Source organism: Triturus cristatus, chromosome 1_2 (assembly GCF_964204655.1).
Source record: "Triturus cristatus chromosome 1_2, aTriCri1.1, whole genome shotgun sequence".
Taxonomy (NCBI): Eukaryota; Metazoa; Chordata; class Amphibia; order Caudata; family Salamandridae; genus Triturus; species Triturus cristatus.
The window spans coordinates 661,786,909-661,806,831 of NC_140580.1; the positions used below are offsets into that span (position 1 = coordinate 661,786,909).

Genomic DNA, 19,923 nt, shown 5'->3' on the forward strand with positions numbered 1-19,923 from the left:
CTGCCAAATATAGCAATAAGCAATGAAATGAAACAAGAACGGAATAGTGGCTGGGAATGTAGGCACACACAAGGTATTCCATATGAAAGGTAAAGGCATATAACAATCTGTAATTGTCTATATATCAATTGGTGCTCAGGAGGAGGAGCCACCTGATCTTCCTCCACTGGAAGGAATTCCAAACTGAATTATAAAAGTTCTCCGAGCACTCAGTAAAGTTTTAGCGTTGAGTTCGTGTTATCAACAGTTCAATAATCGAATATACACTTTTGCCCTTATGCTTGGACTTGCCACTTGCCAACACGTGTTCTGTCTTTTACTGTAAGCGTAACAGCAGACTTCATCAAGGCTAGTTATGTGTATGTTCAGCTTTGTCCTCTTTTTAAGAAATTGCGAAATTTGTACAGTTTATTCAGTCCAATTTTTCAAAAGTAAGCGCAGTTATCCTCTTACCATGCCCCAAAGTCTTGGGTGGTGACCGGGGCCAGTGTGTGGTACGATAATGAAAACAACGATCCCGCAGAGTATCGGGTCTGTGGTGTCAGCACACCACAAACCCGATACTCTGCACGATCTTTGCTTTTGTAGATCTTATGTCTGCACCACACACTTTTTTGAGTGCTCGGAGAACTTTTGTAAAATAGCAATAAGCAATGAAAGTTGACCAGTCCAGCTTTGCGAAGGACCTTCTACTGTGACTTTTGAACCGTTTGAGTCATACATTTTTTGTTGTTAAAATCAGCATATTATGTGGCAGATGATGGGTTATGTGGCAAATGAGGCAAGTCTATAATTATGTTAAAATTGCAACGGCCATACAATCGCATATTTTCAGTGGAATAGCTGTACACTACCAAACAGTACTGGATTCAGCTGTGTTATAAGGTTTCTTCCTTTAATGTTTTGTGCAACAACACCGAGATTTTGTGAGGCCCATTTTGGCTCTGAATGAATGTTGCCATTTATTATTTATTCGTCCAGTCATCCTTATGTCTGTATGGCGCTGAATGGGGCATACTTGAGCACAAGAGGATAGTGGCCAGTATTAAGGTGGTTCCTAGGTGCATGACTTTGACTGGCATTTGGGAGATTTCGGGGCGCGTAGTACTGACTGACGTATGGGAATACATACCTCAGCACAGAATGGTATTAACAGCCACATAGGGTATATATATCTAGACACACAGCACTTGCAGTCAGTCAATACTGGGGCACATTATACCAGGTATACAGTGGTATCTTGTGATACATTTTATTAACTGGAAACATATTTGCAATATTGGTCACATTTATTTTATTGGAAATGAAGAAATTGTATTTTGATACAATATAAGTATGTACTGAAAGTGACAAGAGACTATTTGGGGACAATTAAGTTTAGTGGCTAAAATGTAAAGATGATATATGGGAAGAATACTATTTGAATAAAATAGCAAACAATTGTTAAAATTCCTGCAACCCCACCTTTTCTTTGAAGATGAGGTCTAGAATCACTACCCCAGCCCACACTCTACAACCTCTGCATGGTACCAAAGCCATATTTATTGAAAGTTTGCCGGCCACCACTAAAGTAACAGTAAGAGTGCTATCAATAGTAGCAAAAGTATCATCTTGTTTGACAATCACACATATTTGATAATCGTTTGAGAAGACCCCTGGTCCCAGGCGCTCACCTTGTGGAGGCTGCTGCGGTCGCTCACGCTTTTCGTCAGCTGTTGGATTTCAGCCACTTGGTCAGACACCCTCTTCTGCTCATTCAGCTTCTCAGCCAGAGTCTCCAGCTCTGTCAGTGCCATCTGCAGGGACAGGCGGTCCAAGTGCTCTTTGGGGGTGTTCTTTAGCATGTCCTAGGGATCATCAAAAGAGGAATGAGCATCAGGTAAAAGGGAAGACGGGTGCGAGGAAGGGAACTGCTGGAGATATGGAGAGAGGCAGTGCAGGGCGTGGAGCATGAGCGGGGGCAGGGCTGTGCATGAGAAGTGATGCAGAGGGCTGAATGGATCGGCCATGAGCATCTGTGGCTCAGATATGATCCTGCTGAATTTTACACAGATCTCCTGAAGGTGTGCCAGAACCTGGATCCTTGGATGGTAATTCGGGAAGAAGGACATTTTAAAATCTAATTTCCACACCTTATAATTTGTACGCTATATAGTTATATCTATTCACCTGCATGTCAGAGCACATTTTGTGGCCGTTTCAATGGAAAATGTGATCTCTGTAAATGTGCCTTGACACCATGCTTTAGTAATATATTTGCAATATTGTGCTCCAAAATGCACCACTGGATACATACATCCCACACCCTTACCACTCTCCTGCTGAATGGGCGTGACTTGTCACGATCCCTATGACTTCTGTGATATTACACTGATGGCGGCACCCTCACTTTGAAAATTGTTTCAGCACCACTGGTAGGCCTAGTTGAAGGGGACCGCGTGTATCAGATGTTTGCACAAGAATGTATATTTTATCCACTTCGTATTGTTGTGCCCAAGGATCACAAAATAACTAAGAGAGATATAGGATGTACTGTTCAGAATGACACAATACAGATCAATTCCCCCACACCCCGTGTGATACTGTTGGGATATGTCAACGAGGTTCCACCATCGGTGAGAAGGTTACACTGCTTCGTTGCTCCTCCAGGCCAGGAGTGGGAGTGCTGATCTCTCAGGGCTGGGGCATGGTTCCAAAGGCAGCAGATTGGGTAAAGAGCTTAAATTTTGGAGGGTCCCATCAGAGACCTGCGGCACACTCCTACTAGCAGCGTGCAGAGTGCGATGTGTGTGGAACCCCTTCAGGCAGTATCTGCTGTCGCACTCCTAGGACCCCGGGTTCACATCCTAGTCATGTGACATGGACATTGTAGGTAGGCGATGCTGCTCTGTCTTTGGCGTGTTTTACATTCCTCTTCTATGTAGGAGTCAGTTACCATAACAAGTGCTTCACAATAAGGCATGAGCATGTTGTTTTAAATGCTTAGGAGTAATTCCACTAAGATGTAATTATATTTCATGAGCATAAAGGTATGTCTGCTTGAAAAAATAATAATAAAAACTTATAAAAAGAAGTGGTACAGGAAATTGTGGGGTGCAGAAGACAGGGTACATTTAGTAGACACAATACACTGCTGAAGAGGCGTGAGGATGAGCACTAGTGGATCGCGGGCAAGAAAGAGTGATGGTGTGCAAGAGAGTGGCGTGCAGGTCAGAGTGTGAGATGGTTCAGGAGAAGAGGAGATGTGGTGCAGGAAGGCTGGGATGAGAGTGGTGAGGTGGCTTTGGAGAGTGGGAGGTGTGGTGTAGGAATGGGTGGGATGCAAGAGAGATAGGTAATCTAAGAGATGAGAAGCAAGAGGGGGTGTGAAATAGTAGCACAGGTACTAGAGAACAAAAAGGGCTTACTCCACCTGAAAAAGAACACAACATGTGTGCTGATAAGATCAGGCCACAGAGATATCCTGGGGACCCCAGTCACAGTAACAGGGATATGAAGAGTTCAAGGAACTTTATTGTGGGAACCTTGGAATAGGATTGTATTGATAGATGTCACTTACTTGAAGAACGAAAGTCTGCTCTTCTAGTTTATTCAAAGGCATCACTAACACAGGCAAATTAATTTATTTGTGGCAGAATGTGGTGTTCAATTAATGGATAAAACTATGTTGGATACTATGATACTTTTGTTTTATAGAAGTGGACTAATATGTTTTTGAAACATGTTGACTTTTTAACCTGTTAGACTAAGAAAAAAACGTAGGTTTGAGGCTTCCACTTTTGAGGGGCTTGTTTTTAAGGTAGATTTTTTTGTAAAGATTTAGAAGATGGTAGGTAGACTTAGAAGCGGAACACCGGTCTTTCCACTGTAAGATCGTAATTAGAATAAAGCGGAAAGATATTGAGATGAAAGTTTACAAATAAGAGAAATAAATAGGTTTCACAGGAAAAAGGACACACGATTTCCCAACCCAGATTTTCTCTAGTCTGCCAAATGCCCAAGGAGATGCATTCCAAAACAACAGAATAATATTGTTCTAACCAATCTGATGCATAGTATGGATGCAGGGCGATTGACACAGCATCCACACTATTACTTTTAACACCCTTAAAGAAAGAGCATGACTAGTGTTGGACTGACCTTTGGGGCAGTCTGGCACTGCCAGCTTAAAAGATCCAATGTGAGGGTCTTTTTTGAGGGGCCGTGGTGGGACCAAAAAATAGACCGCCCACACACTTGGCCTTCTATACTGGCCCATCTGGCAGTGACAGATTGACAGACTGCCCAAGAGACCAGCCCAACGCTGATCACAACACATCTCCTCCCTTTAACTTAAGGCACCAGCAATAAGCACAAATGCAACACTCTCACCTAGTGCACCCATAACATGCACCCTCAGATTGTTCCCAGAGTTGCCTTACCCCCCTCGCACCTCCCAGGTTAGATAAATCTTGATCCTCACACATCTTACATGAGCCCTAAGATTGTTCACGTGTTTACTTCCCCAAGCTGAGATACTCAGAGACACACCATATTTGATTAAGAGGCAGTGGCCCCATTTGCGTGCCTATCTCAGTTTATGTACTTCTAGTGACTATACGTTTGTTCTCAGGGCTGTCCCCTGGTCGAGGTTTTCCTCAGCACATACACCCCATGACCTGCATCACCATAATAAAACAAGAGTCAATAAACCCAGCATTAGATGTGAACATAAAAGATGACATATTAAAAATATGAAAAGAAAGAAATGCACATTTAGCTCTGTAATTTCACAGCGGCACGAAATATGGGCATGTGTCATTTTGCACAATTGAGAACTCCAATGTGAAAATGACACTAGAGATTTAGCAATGTACGGCGAGTTTACAGGGCAAACACCGAACATGAAGGCGCAGCACACTCTGCTTTTCTATCCTCCAGACAGTAGGATGTCAACATAGAAAAAAAAGAACAAGAAGTCAAGAGAATTAAAAAAAAAAAGAAGCATATGAAATTCAGTTAATTTCCAGCTAAATGTCACCGTCCCTTTTGTTGATATCATGAGGATGATCGTAAATAGCCCACATTTCCTTATATCCTTGATCATTGGTCTCATCAACATGAGGTATGAGCACAGACACACACTCCACAATTGCAAGAACTGCACATTGAGAATAAGTTAATAGTATTTATGTTGGGCACTTGTAATACACCCGAGGACTCTCAAATCTGAAGCTTTGTCTTAATATCCAACATTCCTACCTCCAGTCAGACAACAGCTAACAATTAATGGCACAATTAAAAAGGTAACAGAAGGCTCCCAAAAGCTTCCCCTCTAGATATGAAGTTTTCAAATGTCACCACTCGCTCTTCACTGGCCTCTCCTGCAAGCTGCTGCGGTGGATTTGGGGACAAGGTCAGACCAGCCCCAAAGGTCTCAGTTGTCGCCAAACAAATTTCTGTGCAGGTTCTTCAGACCTCCCTTTCTCACTGGCTCCTGACAGCAACAGAAGCCGACAACCTTGTTGCAGATTTGGGGCAAAGGCTGATTGAAGATCTCTGGGTTGCTCAATGGGGCAACTTCTCCCACCACCAAGCAAAACGAACTCCTGGTCAAGCAAACACTGCTTTTCTAAGACTGTCCTTAGTAAGGCAGATATGCAACAAAACACTACTACAGAGAATGCACTTAAAGGATCAGTAGTAAGACAATGCATGTGGGGAGAGGTTGTAGCCTTATGGCTAGAGTGGTCGACGTCGAAGCTGGGGAACCAGGTTCGAGTCTCGGCGACTACACTCAACATCCTGTGATTCTGGGCAAATCACAATCTCCCCGTGCCTGACACAAATTAATGTGTCCTCATGTAACGAAACGGGTGCTATGTAAAGCGCTCCGATACCCGATATCTTCGGGTCTAGTTTGCACTATATAAAACTCTAAAAAAAAAAAACACTTGGTGAAGCTTCCAAATCAATGTAGTGAAATGGTTAAGTAATTACAATTAAAGTAATATGACAACAACAAAAATGTGTCTACTGCAAAGATGTCGACTTTCAAAATAATTTCCACTCACACACTTACAAGACCACATACACCATGACAAAGTCAAAGACACTTAGGCAGTGCAGGATCATGTCCGGGAATGTAAAGGGTCCCAACAACAAATGCAAATGGAGTGCCCTCTCATCATATGCTAGGAGACACTCTCCAGATATGTTACTCCTTCCTGTTGTAAACATTTGGGCCACTATGGTTGCACCAGAGTACATCATGCTGGATTTACAGTTGGCTCTATTCTCATCTATTCCTGTTCATACTTCCAGCTACATGCTCAGATGCCCCCTGTACCCTCTATGTTGATAGATGAAACACTCTTGTCCCTCACGGACCTCCTTGCACACGTGCCTCTGGCCAGAGTGGTCATGGGGGATTTTAATGCCATCATGGTCCCTGACTTAGAAGTCCACTGAGCTAGCATGTCACACGGAAATACTAGCCTTCCAATGCGCGCAACGTCATCAGTCTACTAATATTTGGAGACGATTAAACCCTGGGGAAAGACAAACCACCTCCTGTTCTCATTCAAACGGATACATTTTTCCATGCCAGCTAAAGAAATGTCTAGGGTAAGAACACTTCAGATTTTGCCAAGTAGCCTATCGGATCACGCATCTATGGAGTTACAATTTGAAGGTAGCTCACAGGATTTTTAGGAGAGATGGCGTATGAATACTTGGTGGATGGGAGATGTAAGCTTTGCGTCCACATTCAGGAAGGAGATTGTTACATATTTCAAACTCAACACAAGCAGAGTATAAAAGAAGGCAGTCCTATGGGAAGTATTCAAAATGGTTATGCAATGTGAGTTAAATCTCCTAAGTGGGAAAAACAAAAACCTTGAAAAGGAAATTAGCTGCCTGGCGGGTACCATTGCCGACCTAGAGCCGCTTGCTCTGACGCCCATTGATGAGGTTACTATTAGGAAGATCAAGGTGGCTCGGCTCACACGGAAGCACAGTTTAATAGTCTCAGATGTTTCTCTTGACAGAACCCCATCATAAACTATACAAACTAGGTGACAATGCTGGTAGATTGATTATTGGTTGGCCAATCAGATGCCAGAAAAGTACCTGCCGTCAAAGACCTCCAAAGGGGCTTAGTTATGAATGCAAGTTTCATAGCGGAATCTTTCGCTTACATTAGTGATATATCAGCACTTATGTAAGCAGCAGGCACCACCAAGCCTAGAGGTGGAAAATCTATTGATCACGGTTCTGGTGGTGCACCCATTGCATTACAAACAGAAGACTTAAACATCGCAGTCACATTGGAGGAGATCCAGGAGGCATTTGTAGCTATGACACTCAACCTGATTGGATTCCCTTTAGAATTCTTTAAACAATATGCAGTACTAGTCACCTAAAACTTGTTGGCACTTTTTGAAATGGCCCTGTAAGCATTACCCCCTTGACTGGAGAGGTGCTAGTAGTACTCCCAAAGCCGAACAAACCAACAAAAGAGTGCTCCTCCTATTGCCCAGTCTCCCTCCCAAATACTGAAACTAAGATTCTTGCAAAACTCCTTACAAATAGACTTACCAAAGTAATAACACTGGTTTACAGTACTACAATTGTTTAATGCCAGGTAGAAGTACCCGACATTGCCTGTGTCTGCTCCATATAGGTCAGGCAATACCAGCTGTATTAAATGGACGCTCCAATTTTGGTTCTACAGAAAATGATCATTGGCTCCATATTCCTGCAATATACCCAAGTCCAATAGTTGGCTAGGTTAGTGATCAATGGATTGGTTTCATCCCCGTTATGACAGGGCAAGGCACACAACAGGGATGCCCACTGTCCCTGCTCCTCTTTGCCTTGATGATTGAGCCACTTGCAGGGTGGATTAGACAAAAATGTCAACGTCTGGGTATTTCAATGGCGCAAGGGGCATGAAGATAGAGTATTGTTATACACTGACAATCTGCCCTCATACATCAAGATTCTGAAGCACCCTCTCCGGATATGGATACAACAAATACAAATGGTCTCCAGATCAACTGGCGAAAGTCAAAAACTGCCAGACTGCATCCAGACTCCTTGGCCTTTACACAACTTCACCATGCACAGGATAATTTCAAGTATTTGGGACTACACATTTCCAGAGATCCTAATAGGTGTTGGGGCTTGAATATTGCCCCGTTCATGACCAGTACGAAAACGAACTTGGAAGTATGGTAAACCCTACCCATGTCAATAACGGGCAGAGGACACTTCTGGTGTACTGTTCCTTAAAGAGTGCTATCACCCTATGATGGAAGACTTGGATTTGCAGACACCATCTTTACTAATGGGCATCATGATTACTACCATCACTGGTAGGATTTTCAGAGCGAGAGAGGACCCAGCCTTCCAAAAGAAGACTAATCTTCCCTACTGTGATCTGGCGGCATTTCTATATGGCTCCTCCATCCCACATAGATTGCCTGCTCTGATTTATCCACCACTCACTTGTTGACAACAGGCCCTTAACATGTTAAATGGTTCAAGAGCCTGTCTGGTGAGACCCCAGTGAGGCACTGATCTTGGATGCCACAGCAGACCGGTAACCAGGTATTCAAACCATGGGACCTGGTAAGGATCTCAAATCTGGGAGACGTTTGTGCCAACAACCATATGAAGACATTCAAGCAGCTGACAGCTAAATACTCCATGAACAAATCCGCAGTCTATAGACATATCTGCTATTCTGTCATGCCCCTGAAGTATACAAAGGCAAACTTGACTCAGATCCAGAATGTAACCATCTACACTTAATATTCAATCTTATAAGAACACACTTGTTCCACACATTGATTCAAGTTCCCTTTTGAGGCTACATGAAGATGTCAGCCTCAAAATTGAGATGAGTGACACTGTCTGCCTACAATGATATAAACGTGGCTACATGGGAGCACGGCAACACAGACTATCATCAGACGATCATCATCGATGCATGCCCCATACACCAGTGTGATGAGGGGATTGTGATGAGAGCTGCCTGTGGTAATGTAACCTGGATTACCTATGAAGTGATGCATGCTCGTTGCAGCACTGTGAGGTCGGCTGCCGGTAGGGGTGTAAACTGTGATACCTATTGTAGTGTGCCATTGGCAACCTATCATGAGGTGCAATGTGCTCCTTACGCAGTGGGATGCTCTGCCTATAGTTCTGTCACCTGGGTGTGATGCAAGCGACCTATCATAAAATGATGCATATGTCTCACTGTAGTGTGATTCAAGATCGCTGGAATCAAATAACAAGGGTTGCCGAGAGCAATGTGATGCAGGGCAAGTATCTTGATGTTCCTTTCAGCAGTGTGATATGGGTTTTCAATTGGTTATGTTTGGAGATGAGAGTAGAAGTGAGCCCAGGATGCCTACCTGCAGCAGAAGGATGAATTGTGGAAACCGCTGTATAGGCTTCACCATTAATCCATAGAGGGTGACCCGGTCTGGGCTGGCAGCCTGCTTGCGCTGTGAGAAACAAATACGAAACAGTCAGTTCTGGAACAGGAAAAAGAATTGGATTTCTTACTACTATATGACATAAATGTCATTTAAAACAGACTCTCTAAAATCTTTATTTAGTCCTAAAACTAAATATTAACATTTTTAGATGTAATATCCTTTGGCTTAGAGGGTTACACAGAATGAAAGCCAAGCATAATCGGCAACTTTCTTGTGAAGTTTGACTTCACAACGCAGAAGAGAAGATGCTAAAATAACTGTTTCTTCTCCTATCAATATGAAGTGATGTAAATACAAAATGATTCAAGTCAGACAAATTTGACAGGTTGATGGAAAAGGAGAGAAATTAATACCTCAAAGTATTACAAAAGTTCCTTCTGGAACATGGTTTGGTACATCTTCTAAAGTGATTACAATTTCTACACCACCAATGGTGGCCTTGAGCTGAGAAAGAAGATCCATAGAGCAAAACAAGAGGCTAGAGATGGGACAGTCATTCTCAGGTCCAATGAGTCTGACTTGTGACCATGCCGGCCCTTTAAGTCTTTCTGAGGCACCTGCTTGTTGGAGAAATCTACTACTAAATAGATAGGCCAGTCAGCCTGAAAGGGGATATCAACCAGAGATGTGTGCACATAGGGGCATCTAACCCACCTTGAGGAACTCCAGGAAAGCAGGCTTGGTGAGGCATGCCTTCTTGATGATCAGCATGGCGTTGGTGAAGTTATTGACATACTCGCTGTACACATCCAGGACCATCGATTTGGAGAACTAGAGGTAGCAGATAAATGATCATTCATTTAAACAATAAGCAGAAACATTCAAAGCCAAGTAAATGTGCCGCTAAGGAAAAAGGTACCGTAATACAGGCCTAGCGCTGGAGAGCTCACTGGATCTGCACAGGGTTGCACATTTCAAACTCTACGGCTTGAGAGGAATTCAAGGTAGCTCATCTCTAACGTTGGTTGACTCTGTTAATTGGTACATAACTAATGAGCCTTTTACCTGGGGGAATGAAGGAATGGCGTGCGGGACTGGAACCAAGAAACACAACCTTGCACCTACTGGGCAGCAGAGCCCAGTGATCAGCAGTATACAGAATCCCTTGCTCACTTCTTGGAATGGGTAGCCCAGTGGACTGGAACAGAATGCACAGTTGTTTTTAGCTTTCAGACTTTATGGTTCAGTTATTAGAAAACGGATACAAACACCCTCCCCCTCTGCCTGCATGGCTCAGTGCTTGGTGCAAGAATTCAGAACTTCTAGCTTCAAAGGGATACATTACACAGAAGGGTGATTCACAAATGCGGAGTTAATCTATTCACAGATTGGTCATTCAAGTACAAACCTACTGAACAGGGTTTACAAGCATTAAATATTTGATAACTATTTTTGGCACGAGCAGAATGGTCACAGAGGTTGGAGTCACTGTTGGGCCTTAGAACAAATCCCTGTAGAGAGAGACCTGGCACAGAATGAGCATGGAGACTGACACCCCCGCTACACGATCTAAAACAAGAAAGTACATACGGCAAATACACCCAGAGGCTTGTTGGCACCAGGACTGAATGGAATGCATGAACAACCAAAAAGCAGCAGAAAAGTAATAGAAAAGATGTGTTTTAAGCAATTTATGGAACCTGGCATGATTCATTATTGAAAAGCAACAAGGATTCCTTCCTTGGCTGATCAAATGGGCACAGAAACTGCACAATCGACCGTCAGACAGTTTTACACAGCACAGTGCGTGTACATGGATTCAATGTTAGACAGAAGACCCACACAACACAATCTAACAGCTCTTTCCCAGTCCATCAGGAAGACTGTTGTTTCCCAGAGGATGCTAGCATAACTTGCTTTCATGAACGAAGTATTTTGAGATTGGTAGCCTAGATCCAATGCAATAGAAATCTATCAGACATCTTAAAAACAAGGTTGGCAGGGGCAGTGATAAGTGAAGCAACGTGGGATTGACTGTGTTCTGACCCATTACTCGCCAGACAGCTATGTTTCAACACTTCCCTAGCGTCTACCCCACACAGATAGAAAGGCACGGTTCCCGACCAGTGCTTACTGATGCAACAAAAAGGTCCCCAATTTTCTCTGTAGTGTCCCACTCTGCCACACGAGAAGAGAGTGCAATCTGGAACATGGAGTGACATTGCAAGATTTCCTTCACACGGTAGAAGACAAGCTGGCACTTCCGGGCACTTAGGGCTTTTGGCTCCATCTCCCACAGTGGGTTTCGATAGTCCTGCCGGGCAAGGAAAAGGGAGAGAGAACAAACCTAAATGTTTTTGTAACTTCCATCAGTAGAATAGCTCTCCATGGGATAACTTAATCAGCTTCGCCCCCACATGCTCTGATTACAGGAAAACATTTGCTCAGGCTTTGCAGCTTTCCATCAACCTCCCATTAACACAATTTGGTCATCAGCTTCTCCACACAAACATCACTACAAAGCAATCAGCTGCACTGGACAGCCACCAGTCATCATCAGAAGGCACCCACCAATTGTAAAAAATATCATAACATAAACATAGCTCAAACTTTAACTCACCCACACTGCAATCAACTAACACAATTCATTCACAAATGCCACAAGAATGCCACCTGCTACCAAAACATTTCAGTCATCAGCGTTATCAGATAGCCCTAGGCATTAAGTAACAATTTAAAAACCAAGTTACAATAATTGTGGAGACACTACACCTAGCCCATCATTTCCTACCATCACCACATCTACCACAAAAAAAAGCAAACACATTAACCAGCTATTAGCTCCTACCACCACCACATCTGCAATGATCCCAAAGCCACAAACACTAACCAGCCACCAACAAAGTCAAAGTATTAGCGCTCAACTACCTACACCAACCATCATCTCTACCAGAAGAGCCCTCAATCATCATCACAATTCAGTTATAAGCGTCAAACAGTTACCAACCATCACTGAATGAATGAAAGTGATCACCTCCAGAGAAATCACGAACCAGAAAGTAAATTAGGCCAACAAACACCATCCAATAACAAGACAATCATCATCATCATCACCACCACCACAATTCAACAATCAAACTGTGAGCTAATTTTCACAGAAACCCACTAGGAGCCTACCAACACTGCCCAAACATCCTCTTTTTAAAATGCAAACTAAGTACACATCAACAAAAGAGCATACACTACAACCTAAATTACCAATGCTTCAAATCTGTCAAAAGAGCTTTTTGTGGTCCTCAAGGTACTTTGAGCTCCAACTAATCAACCATCCCTTGACTTTCCTCAGATCATAGGTGGTAAATTGGCACACTTCAATACCAAATTGAATAAAACTAGATCGAACATTGCCAATGATTTTGATTTGTCAGTTCATTTATTTAACCTAGTAAACATGCCTCTGCATAGCAAAGACCTTTTTTCTTTTTCATTCGGTGTCGGAAAGTAAGGTTCAAACAATAATCATGTTTGCAAAACACTGAGGATCCCTTAAAGGAGCCTCTAAAGATATTTGCCTTAAAAAAATCTCGAACAAACTAGCCAAACTCATTATTCCGGATCTTGTGCTTTTATTCAAACAGTCAGGTAGTCAATGTAAGGTACAAGAGGTCTGGAAACTGCTAATGGTAAAACCCTGATCTCTCTTCTTTCCCTTTCAGCAAAAATCATTGAAAAATGTACGTTACGCTAGCTCCAAACCTTTGTTGGCAACAATAATGCACCAAGACATTTGCAAGCGGGATACAGGTCTGACCAGAGTGCCAAACCGGTGGTTATACCGGTCCTTGATGACCAATGACTGGTAACAGTACTTATTCTACTAGACCTCTCCACAGCATTTGACAGCATACAACACACTATACATCTTGATAGGTTCAAGATAATGCTGCTAAATGTCTGGAATCCTTCTTGTCTAGTTGTCAACAAACTCCTATCTTTCACTCTGTCTCGTCCGCCATGAACACGGTTGAGCGGGGAGTAGCACAAGGCTCTATATTATCTTTCCTGGTTTTGAATTTGTACCTGGCTCCTCTTGCCTTTACAGTGCAGGACATGGGTGTGCATTTCCAAATGTGCGCCAACGAAATGAAGGAATTAACTGAGGCTTTGTTCTGGTTCTGCTTCTTCACCCAAATCCCGACTACATTCTCTGTTTTACCCAGCGATGAATGAGAACCAACTTTTTAAAGTTGAATCAAATAAGACTGAAGTCTTAATAAATAAAAACAGCATTGAGAAATGACAACCTTCTATGGGGCCAGATATTATGGTCCCGACATCTGCTTGGGTCAATACAGTAAAACATCTTGGCTTTGTTTAAGATGCAAATGTAACATTTGAACCTCAAATAAACAAGATTTCAAGCTCTTGTTTCTGGCCTGTGAAACTTTTGAGTAAACTCTAGTCATTTATTCATGCCTTTCTTCCAGGATCCAAACATAGGCTGGACTATCCCAATTCCTGCCATTGCATATACTGTAACTTATCAAGGTGCTACGGCCCGTATTATTCTTAGGAGTACAACCAAAGAACATATGACTCCCATCCTGATCCACCTCCACTGGCTCCCAGTGGTATGGAGGATCCAGTTCAAAAGTCTTGCCATTATGCACAGCATTATTCATGACAGTGCTCCGGCCTTTCGGCTGGAAATTTTAGCATCTATTCTCCTAATCGCAAATTACCTTCTACTGGCAAACTCATATTAGATGTTCCCATAGTCCGCACGGTCTCTTTGGTGGAAGGGCATTTGGTTATGTAGCTGCGAAAAAATTTAATTTGCTAGTAGAACGTGGTATTCAACCTTCCCTGGCTCTCTTTAAAAATACCTAAAAACCTTTTCAGACTTATGTTATTTGTATTTTTATTGCTTTTTGAACTTACCATTAAAACCATTTAACAGAAAAAATTATTTTAATCTGACTCAATCTCCTCTCATTTTTCACTCGCGGATTTAATAGCGCCAAGAAGCTTTGGTTCACGCAATCAAAAATACTCTAACATAACATGACTGAAAAACAAAAGCAGAGGGAGATATTTTTCCTTTTTGGCTTGCTTTTTACAAAGAGATGATACATTAGCATGTAGGCAAAGACAGTTTTTAACTAGTCGCAGAGCGTTACTTCCAACAAACAATCCAAGTTTCTGGGTTAATCTTTCTTTATATTTGTCACAGGTAAAAAATATCCCCTCATTACAATGCAGTCTGTCCCTGCGTGAAGATCAGCACACAGGCCGACCAAGAAACGTCACCGTTTAAGTCTTGCAAACACACTCTACAACACTTAGCTGTAAAATCTTAATGAGCTTGGCAGTGGGTATCCCCATCAGCAATATTGCTTTAATGAGGAGGGTCACCAACACGGTCTAATTTCAGTGCCTCCCTCGCATATGCACCTCACTGTCTGTCTTCACTCAAGCAACAGCACAATACTTCCTACACTGGTTTAATTTTCAAACATGACCAAGGGTTGATCTACTGGTTTTTAACCCGGACTGAGCCATGGGCCCCTCCTGCACTCTCATCGCATTCACTCCAGGAAACCCAGCCTGGATCTGGGGCTTCAGGAGGAAGAATTCCCTGTCGGTTACAGCACATTACCCAACTCTCCTACCAGGCTGATCTGAGTTAAGGGGCCAGGAAAACAGAGCCGAAAATAGTCACACGCAGACAATGTTGGAGCACATCACCTAGATGTCACTCTAGTTCTTTAAAGGCTCTAACAGTACCTAACAGACAAACAGCCAGACAAATAGGCACACCTAGCATGTCACTCACTTTACGCGCTGGTGCAGAATAACACCCAAAGACGACAGAGTGAGACACAGACACACATACATGCTCACCAAAGCAGCTGCCTTTTGGCATGGGTCGTCCAGATCCTTCAGCATATGTCGGACTCATCCTCCACAGACACCCAATACTATTACTCATGTCTACCGATATTATACAATTTACACCCACTAAGCTATCCAGCTTCCAATCCACACTGTCAAAAACACACATTAACTGGCCTGCAAATGTAGAAATTCAAACACATCATCCACCAAGTCAATGCATAGCTTCACTGGCCTTAATCACTGAAGCCACAGCATCAGACATGGCTCCACCTCACCTGTAGAATCCGTTTCAGCGACTCAACATAGCTGGTTTCACTCTGCACTATGGAGGAGAGGATGTGTCGCCGCACCACCTGCAGAGCAAAGAACATGACCACCTCAGACATCAGTACGAGTATATAGGAGACCTAATATGACCTATACAAGATGCACTGCTGCTAAAACCCGGAGAACAAATCCCCCAAAGCTTTCCCATGCCAGTGTCAACACCACACCACCACCCAACCAATATCAATGAAAGCACTTGGAAGGTTAGTACATCTATAGAAGGTTTTTTGTATTGGGAAGCCAAGCCATCAACGCACAGTAAATGTACTACTATGAGATGATGGGACAACGGTTGTGAAGCACATCTCCATCATGCGACAGTTTATAACAAGGATATATTATTGATTGGGTCTCTACTCTCGCCACCTGGAGTGGTGGCTCCAAATTTGGACAAGGAAAAGCTGAGGCATGCTACACCTCAGTATTTTCAGGGACTTCTTGTGCTTTTTAGGTTGAGCCTAGGCAGCATGCATGCGCTGTCTGCAAGACCTGTTGTTATCTCCTCTATCGGCTTTTGGCCTGCCCATGAATTGCCATTTGTTTGTTGTTGTGCCATTTAGAAATAAAGGTTTTTTATTGCATTGGGTCCGATTCTCTCACCTTTATGTGCTTGGGTCATTCCCAGGCAATTTCACTCATTGTTTGCTAACATTGGCCATCCCTATACGTCAGTGGTTCCTCCTGTCACCCTGATCTGCCTTTTTATTTTGTAGGCTATCAACATCGTTTTAGGCTTTCAGGCCATTTCATCGAGCAATGCTCTCTGTTCGGCACCTGCAAAGTGGCAGTTTCTGTCTGGTAGCTGTTGATCTATGCCAATAGCTCTAACTCAAAAAAATGCAAGACCTATTGCATTTCTAATGCTTGTTTGTTTAACTGTCACTGTGATTACGTGTACTGAAGGGTATTCTAAACGATCTAAAATCTGGAAAAATTACTCTATATTTGTATGTGATAAACAGGCAGATCGATTATGAAAAAATGGTATGTTGCTGAAGAGGTTGGACAAGGGTGGTGAAGTATTGCTCTTCACCTACAGGGCAGGATATACTCACATGATCACTAAACCAGTACAAAGTCTATTGCAAATGGTCCAGTACACGGCTACAGAGGTTGTCACACGTAGAACTGTATTTATGGGAAAAGGAAAAATGGGCAAAAGTGTACAAAGATCACACCATCCAAGACTTGGTGGCCAGGAGTGTATTGGCACAAAGATATGGAGCCTGCTGCTTGTAGGAGTGGGTGGGGAGGAGAGCACTGGATAGGGATTAGGTGCTAATCAATTCTAGACAGTTCGTATTGTTTGGATACAAAGTAGTGGTACAGTCAGGCTTCTACTCGGAACCCACCTGCTGAGGAGTCAGTCCTTCAGGCATGGGCCCCAGCTCTGGGAGGGGATGCTTGAAATCCAGTGCGCTGACCTCCATGAACCCCATCTCTTCTTCCTCAGAGTCCCCTGAAATAGTAAACATGATATAACATAAGCGACAAAACACAAGCAAAAGGATGTATAAATATACAAGTCAGGCTTTAAGATCACACGCTAGCCATGCAGAATCAACAGTGCAAACTATTATATGTAAAGCCATCGCAACAGGAACTTGTCTAAGCATTAGTGAGGACAAAGATGGTCCCCATCACTGGACTCGCCTGCAGGAGCTCAGCCAGGAATATAAGGAAATTAGGCTTTTCGAAAACGGAATGTGGAGTAGAATCGGCCTGCGCGAGCGGGCATATTATACACATACAAATAACCATTTACCCTACTCCTCCCAGAAATCACTGTTTCTGTTATGCTACCTGGGAGGGCAACAACAGTCAAATGCACTGCTTGGGCAAGGGTCTTAAGGCATGCCCAAAATAGCAGTGTCATCCTACTCCCAAAAATCTCCTCCCGAGATAAAGACTAAGGGTTTAAAAACACAGGAGGCTCCAGAGAAAATCCGGAGATCTGCCTTGTACATAATGCATTCATGATGAAATCTATAGAGCTCGCTTGCATGGAGTGCATTCCAAAGGAAATTGAGTGTCCCCTTGCATAGAATGCAGTTCAGAGAAAATCCAGAGAGCTCCATTGCATGTAATGTGTTCCAGAAGAATTCAAGAGAGCTCCATGCATATCATATATTTATACTTTGAAAACCTACCTTGACCTAATCAATGAAACAATGAAGAGAAGCAATAAAGCGACTCACCTGAAAGCGTAAAGAAATACCTAAATGGACAAAACGAGAGTTGCACATGCCCAAGACCTGATGGGATAGTTTTTGTGGATCCAAGAGCCAGCATAAGAAAGCACGATACTCATGGCACTGCACTCCAGAGGCCCGGAGCGACGCACCTACGTGAGGGATTCCAAGAAAGTGCAGCCAACCAGCAAAAACCAAGCACTGTCGCAAAAGCTCGGAGCCCCCTAGGAGCTATAAGAGCCTTTATTCTTACTGCTATCAATACCCTTCTATGCTGACAGAGCATCTCGCCACTCTACAGCCCAATGTAAAGACAGCAAACCACCCAATACCACAGCTGGTGTCTCTGATGTGGCTTGTGGTTTCTGTTGTGTAATGTATGGAGTCCCCAGTGATGATCTATTGCCAAAGACACTTCATGACCGATATCAGGAACCAAAACTGCATGCAGTGATAAAGGCACAGGCAACAGCTCCCAGTCTAGTATGGTAGGTCAAAAGGTATCCCTGGGCCCTGCATAGAACAGGATGATGCATTTGAAACTGTGCAGGTGAAGGTGTTCCAGAAGCTGATAGTGTCCTGGACGTAGCGGGCACTGGGCATTTCCCCGGTGAGCCAAAGAGGTGGGGGTCGGTTTTGTGCCCGTGGAGGCCTGTTTTGTCACTGGGGCCGGTTTACCTGCAATATCGGGACCCCTGTAACAAAAGTGGGCGCGGTGCTTCTTGCTAGCACCCCCTCCCCCCAGGAACAGTCGAACAGTCCCCAGTCCGGCCCTGTTAGATTGATTGATTGATTGATCGGGAATTTGTAATGCGCTACTTTGCCCGAAGGCGTCAAGGCGCAGATGATGGAAAACAATCGGCCAAATCTAGAGAGAAAAGAACTTTAGGGGCAAGCTTCAGAAAAGAGGAAGGTTTTGAGAGCTCGGCGAAACAAGAAAAAAGATTCCCGATTCCTGAGATCAGGGGGAAGCTCATTCCAGAGTCTGGGGGCAAGGGCAAAAAAGGCCCTACCTCCCCACCTTGCTTTCGAAAAGCGGGGGACAGTTAGCAACTTCAGACTGGAGGATCGCAGGGTCCTACCTGGGGTGTAGTACGACACCAGAGACCTAATGCCCTCTGCCCCTGCATCATGAAGAGCCCGATAGATGATGATCAAGGTTTTCAATTTTATCCTAGCATGTACCGGGAGCCAGTGAAGATGTTTCCTGATGGCAGTACCAGAGGAGCGTCTAGGGGCGTTGAAGACAAACCTTGCTGCCGCGTTCTGAACAACCTGCAGCCGATGGACCAGGTTGTTGCTCATCCCAAGGTAGAGGGCATTACAATAGTCCAGGCGCGAGGATAGAAGGGCAACCAAGACTTGTTTCCGAGCATCAGGGGAAAGATAGTGGGTGAGCTTTCTCAACAGCCTTAGAACCCCACAGCAGGTGGAGACAGTCCTATTCACTTGCTTGTCAAAGGCAAGTGAAGTATCAAATAGGACTCCCAAGTTACGGGCAACGGAGGAAGGCTGTGGGCATACTCCCAGAGCCGATGGCCACCAGTCGGCTGACCAGACCTCTTTGTTTCCCCCAAACACAAGGATTTCAGTCTTCTCCCCGTTCAACTTTAGGAAGTTTGACGTCATCCAACCTGCCACGGCCCCCATGCAGTTCTTAAAATTGAAGGCCGTAGACCCGACAGATTGTGACAGGGAGACCATAATTTGGGTGTCGTCGGCATACGAGAGCACTTCCAAGCCAAAAGATCTGACAAGCCTAGCAAGTGGAGCCACATAAACGTTGAAAAGAGTAGGGCTCAAAGAAGAGCCCTGAGGAACCCCACACTGCAAGGGCTTGGCGGTGGAGAAGAAGTCACCCAATTTTACCCTTTGCTCCCTATTATTGATTGTTAGTGTCCCTTTCTACCAAATCATGTCATCACGAGGAAATCAACTACAATGTAATCTGGGCCAGCACTAGGGGTGACTGAAATTGTTCTGTAAAATGCAAAATAGGCAAAATTTGCCTGTTTTTGGAAATGTTAAGACACAATGGACATCTATCTATCCGAATCGCTAGATTGGGTGTTGGTAAA

At 43.7% G+C, this 19,923-nt stretch overlaps 1 protein-coding gene across 10 annotated transcripts in view; it reads right to left on the minus strand.

Moving 5' to 3' along the window:
• The window catches only part of ARHGEF10L (Rho guanine nucleotide exchange factor 10 like), a 585,939-nt gene that overhangs the window by 177,520 nt on the left and 388,496 nt on the right, over positions 1 to 19,923 (minus strand). For all 10 annotated transcript variants that reach the window (XM_085608202.1, XM_085608218.1, XM_085608210.1 and 7 more), the window contains 6 exons: positions 17,006 to 17,112; positions 15,602 to 15,679; positions 11,563 to 11,742; positions 10,143 to 10,259; positions 9,402 to 9,494; positions 1,674 to 1,847 (listed from right to left, as the gene is read on the minus strand). In XM_085608202.1, coding sequence (XP_085464328.1) covers positions 1,674 to 1,847; positions 9,402 to 9,494; positions 10,143 to 10,259; positions 11,563 to 11,742; positions 15,602 to 15,679; positions 17,006 to 17,112 — 749 coding nt within the window. The remainder of the gene's footprint in view (positions 1 to 1,673; positions 1,848 to 9,401; positions 9,495 to 10,142; positions 10,260 to 11,562; positions 11,743 to 15,601; positions 15,680 to 17,005; positions 17,113 to 19,923) is intronic.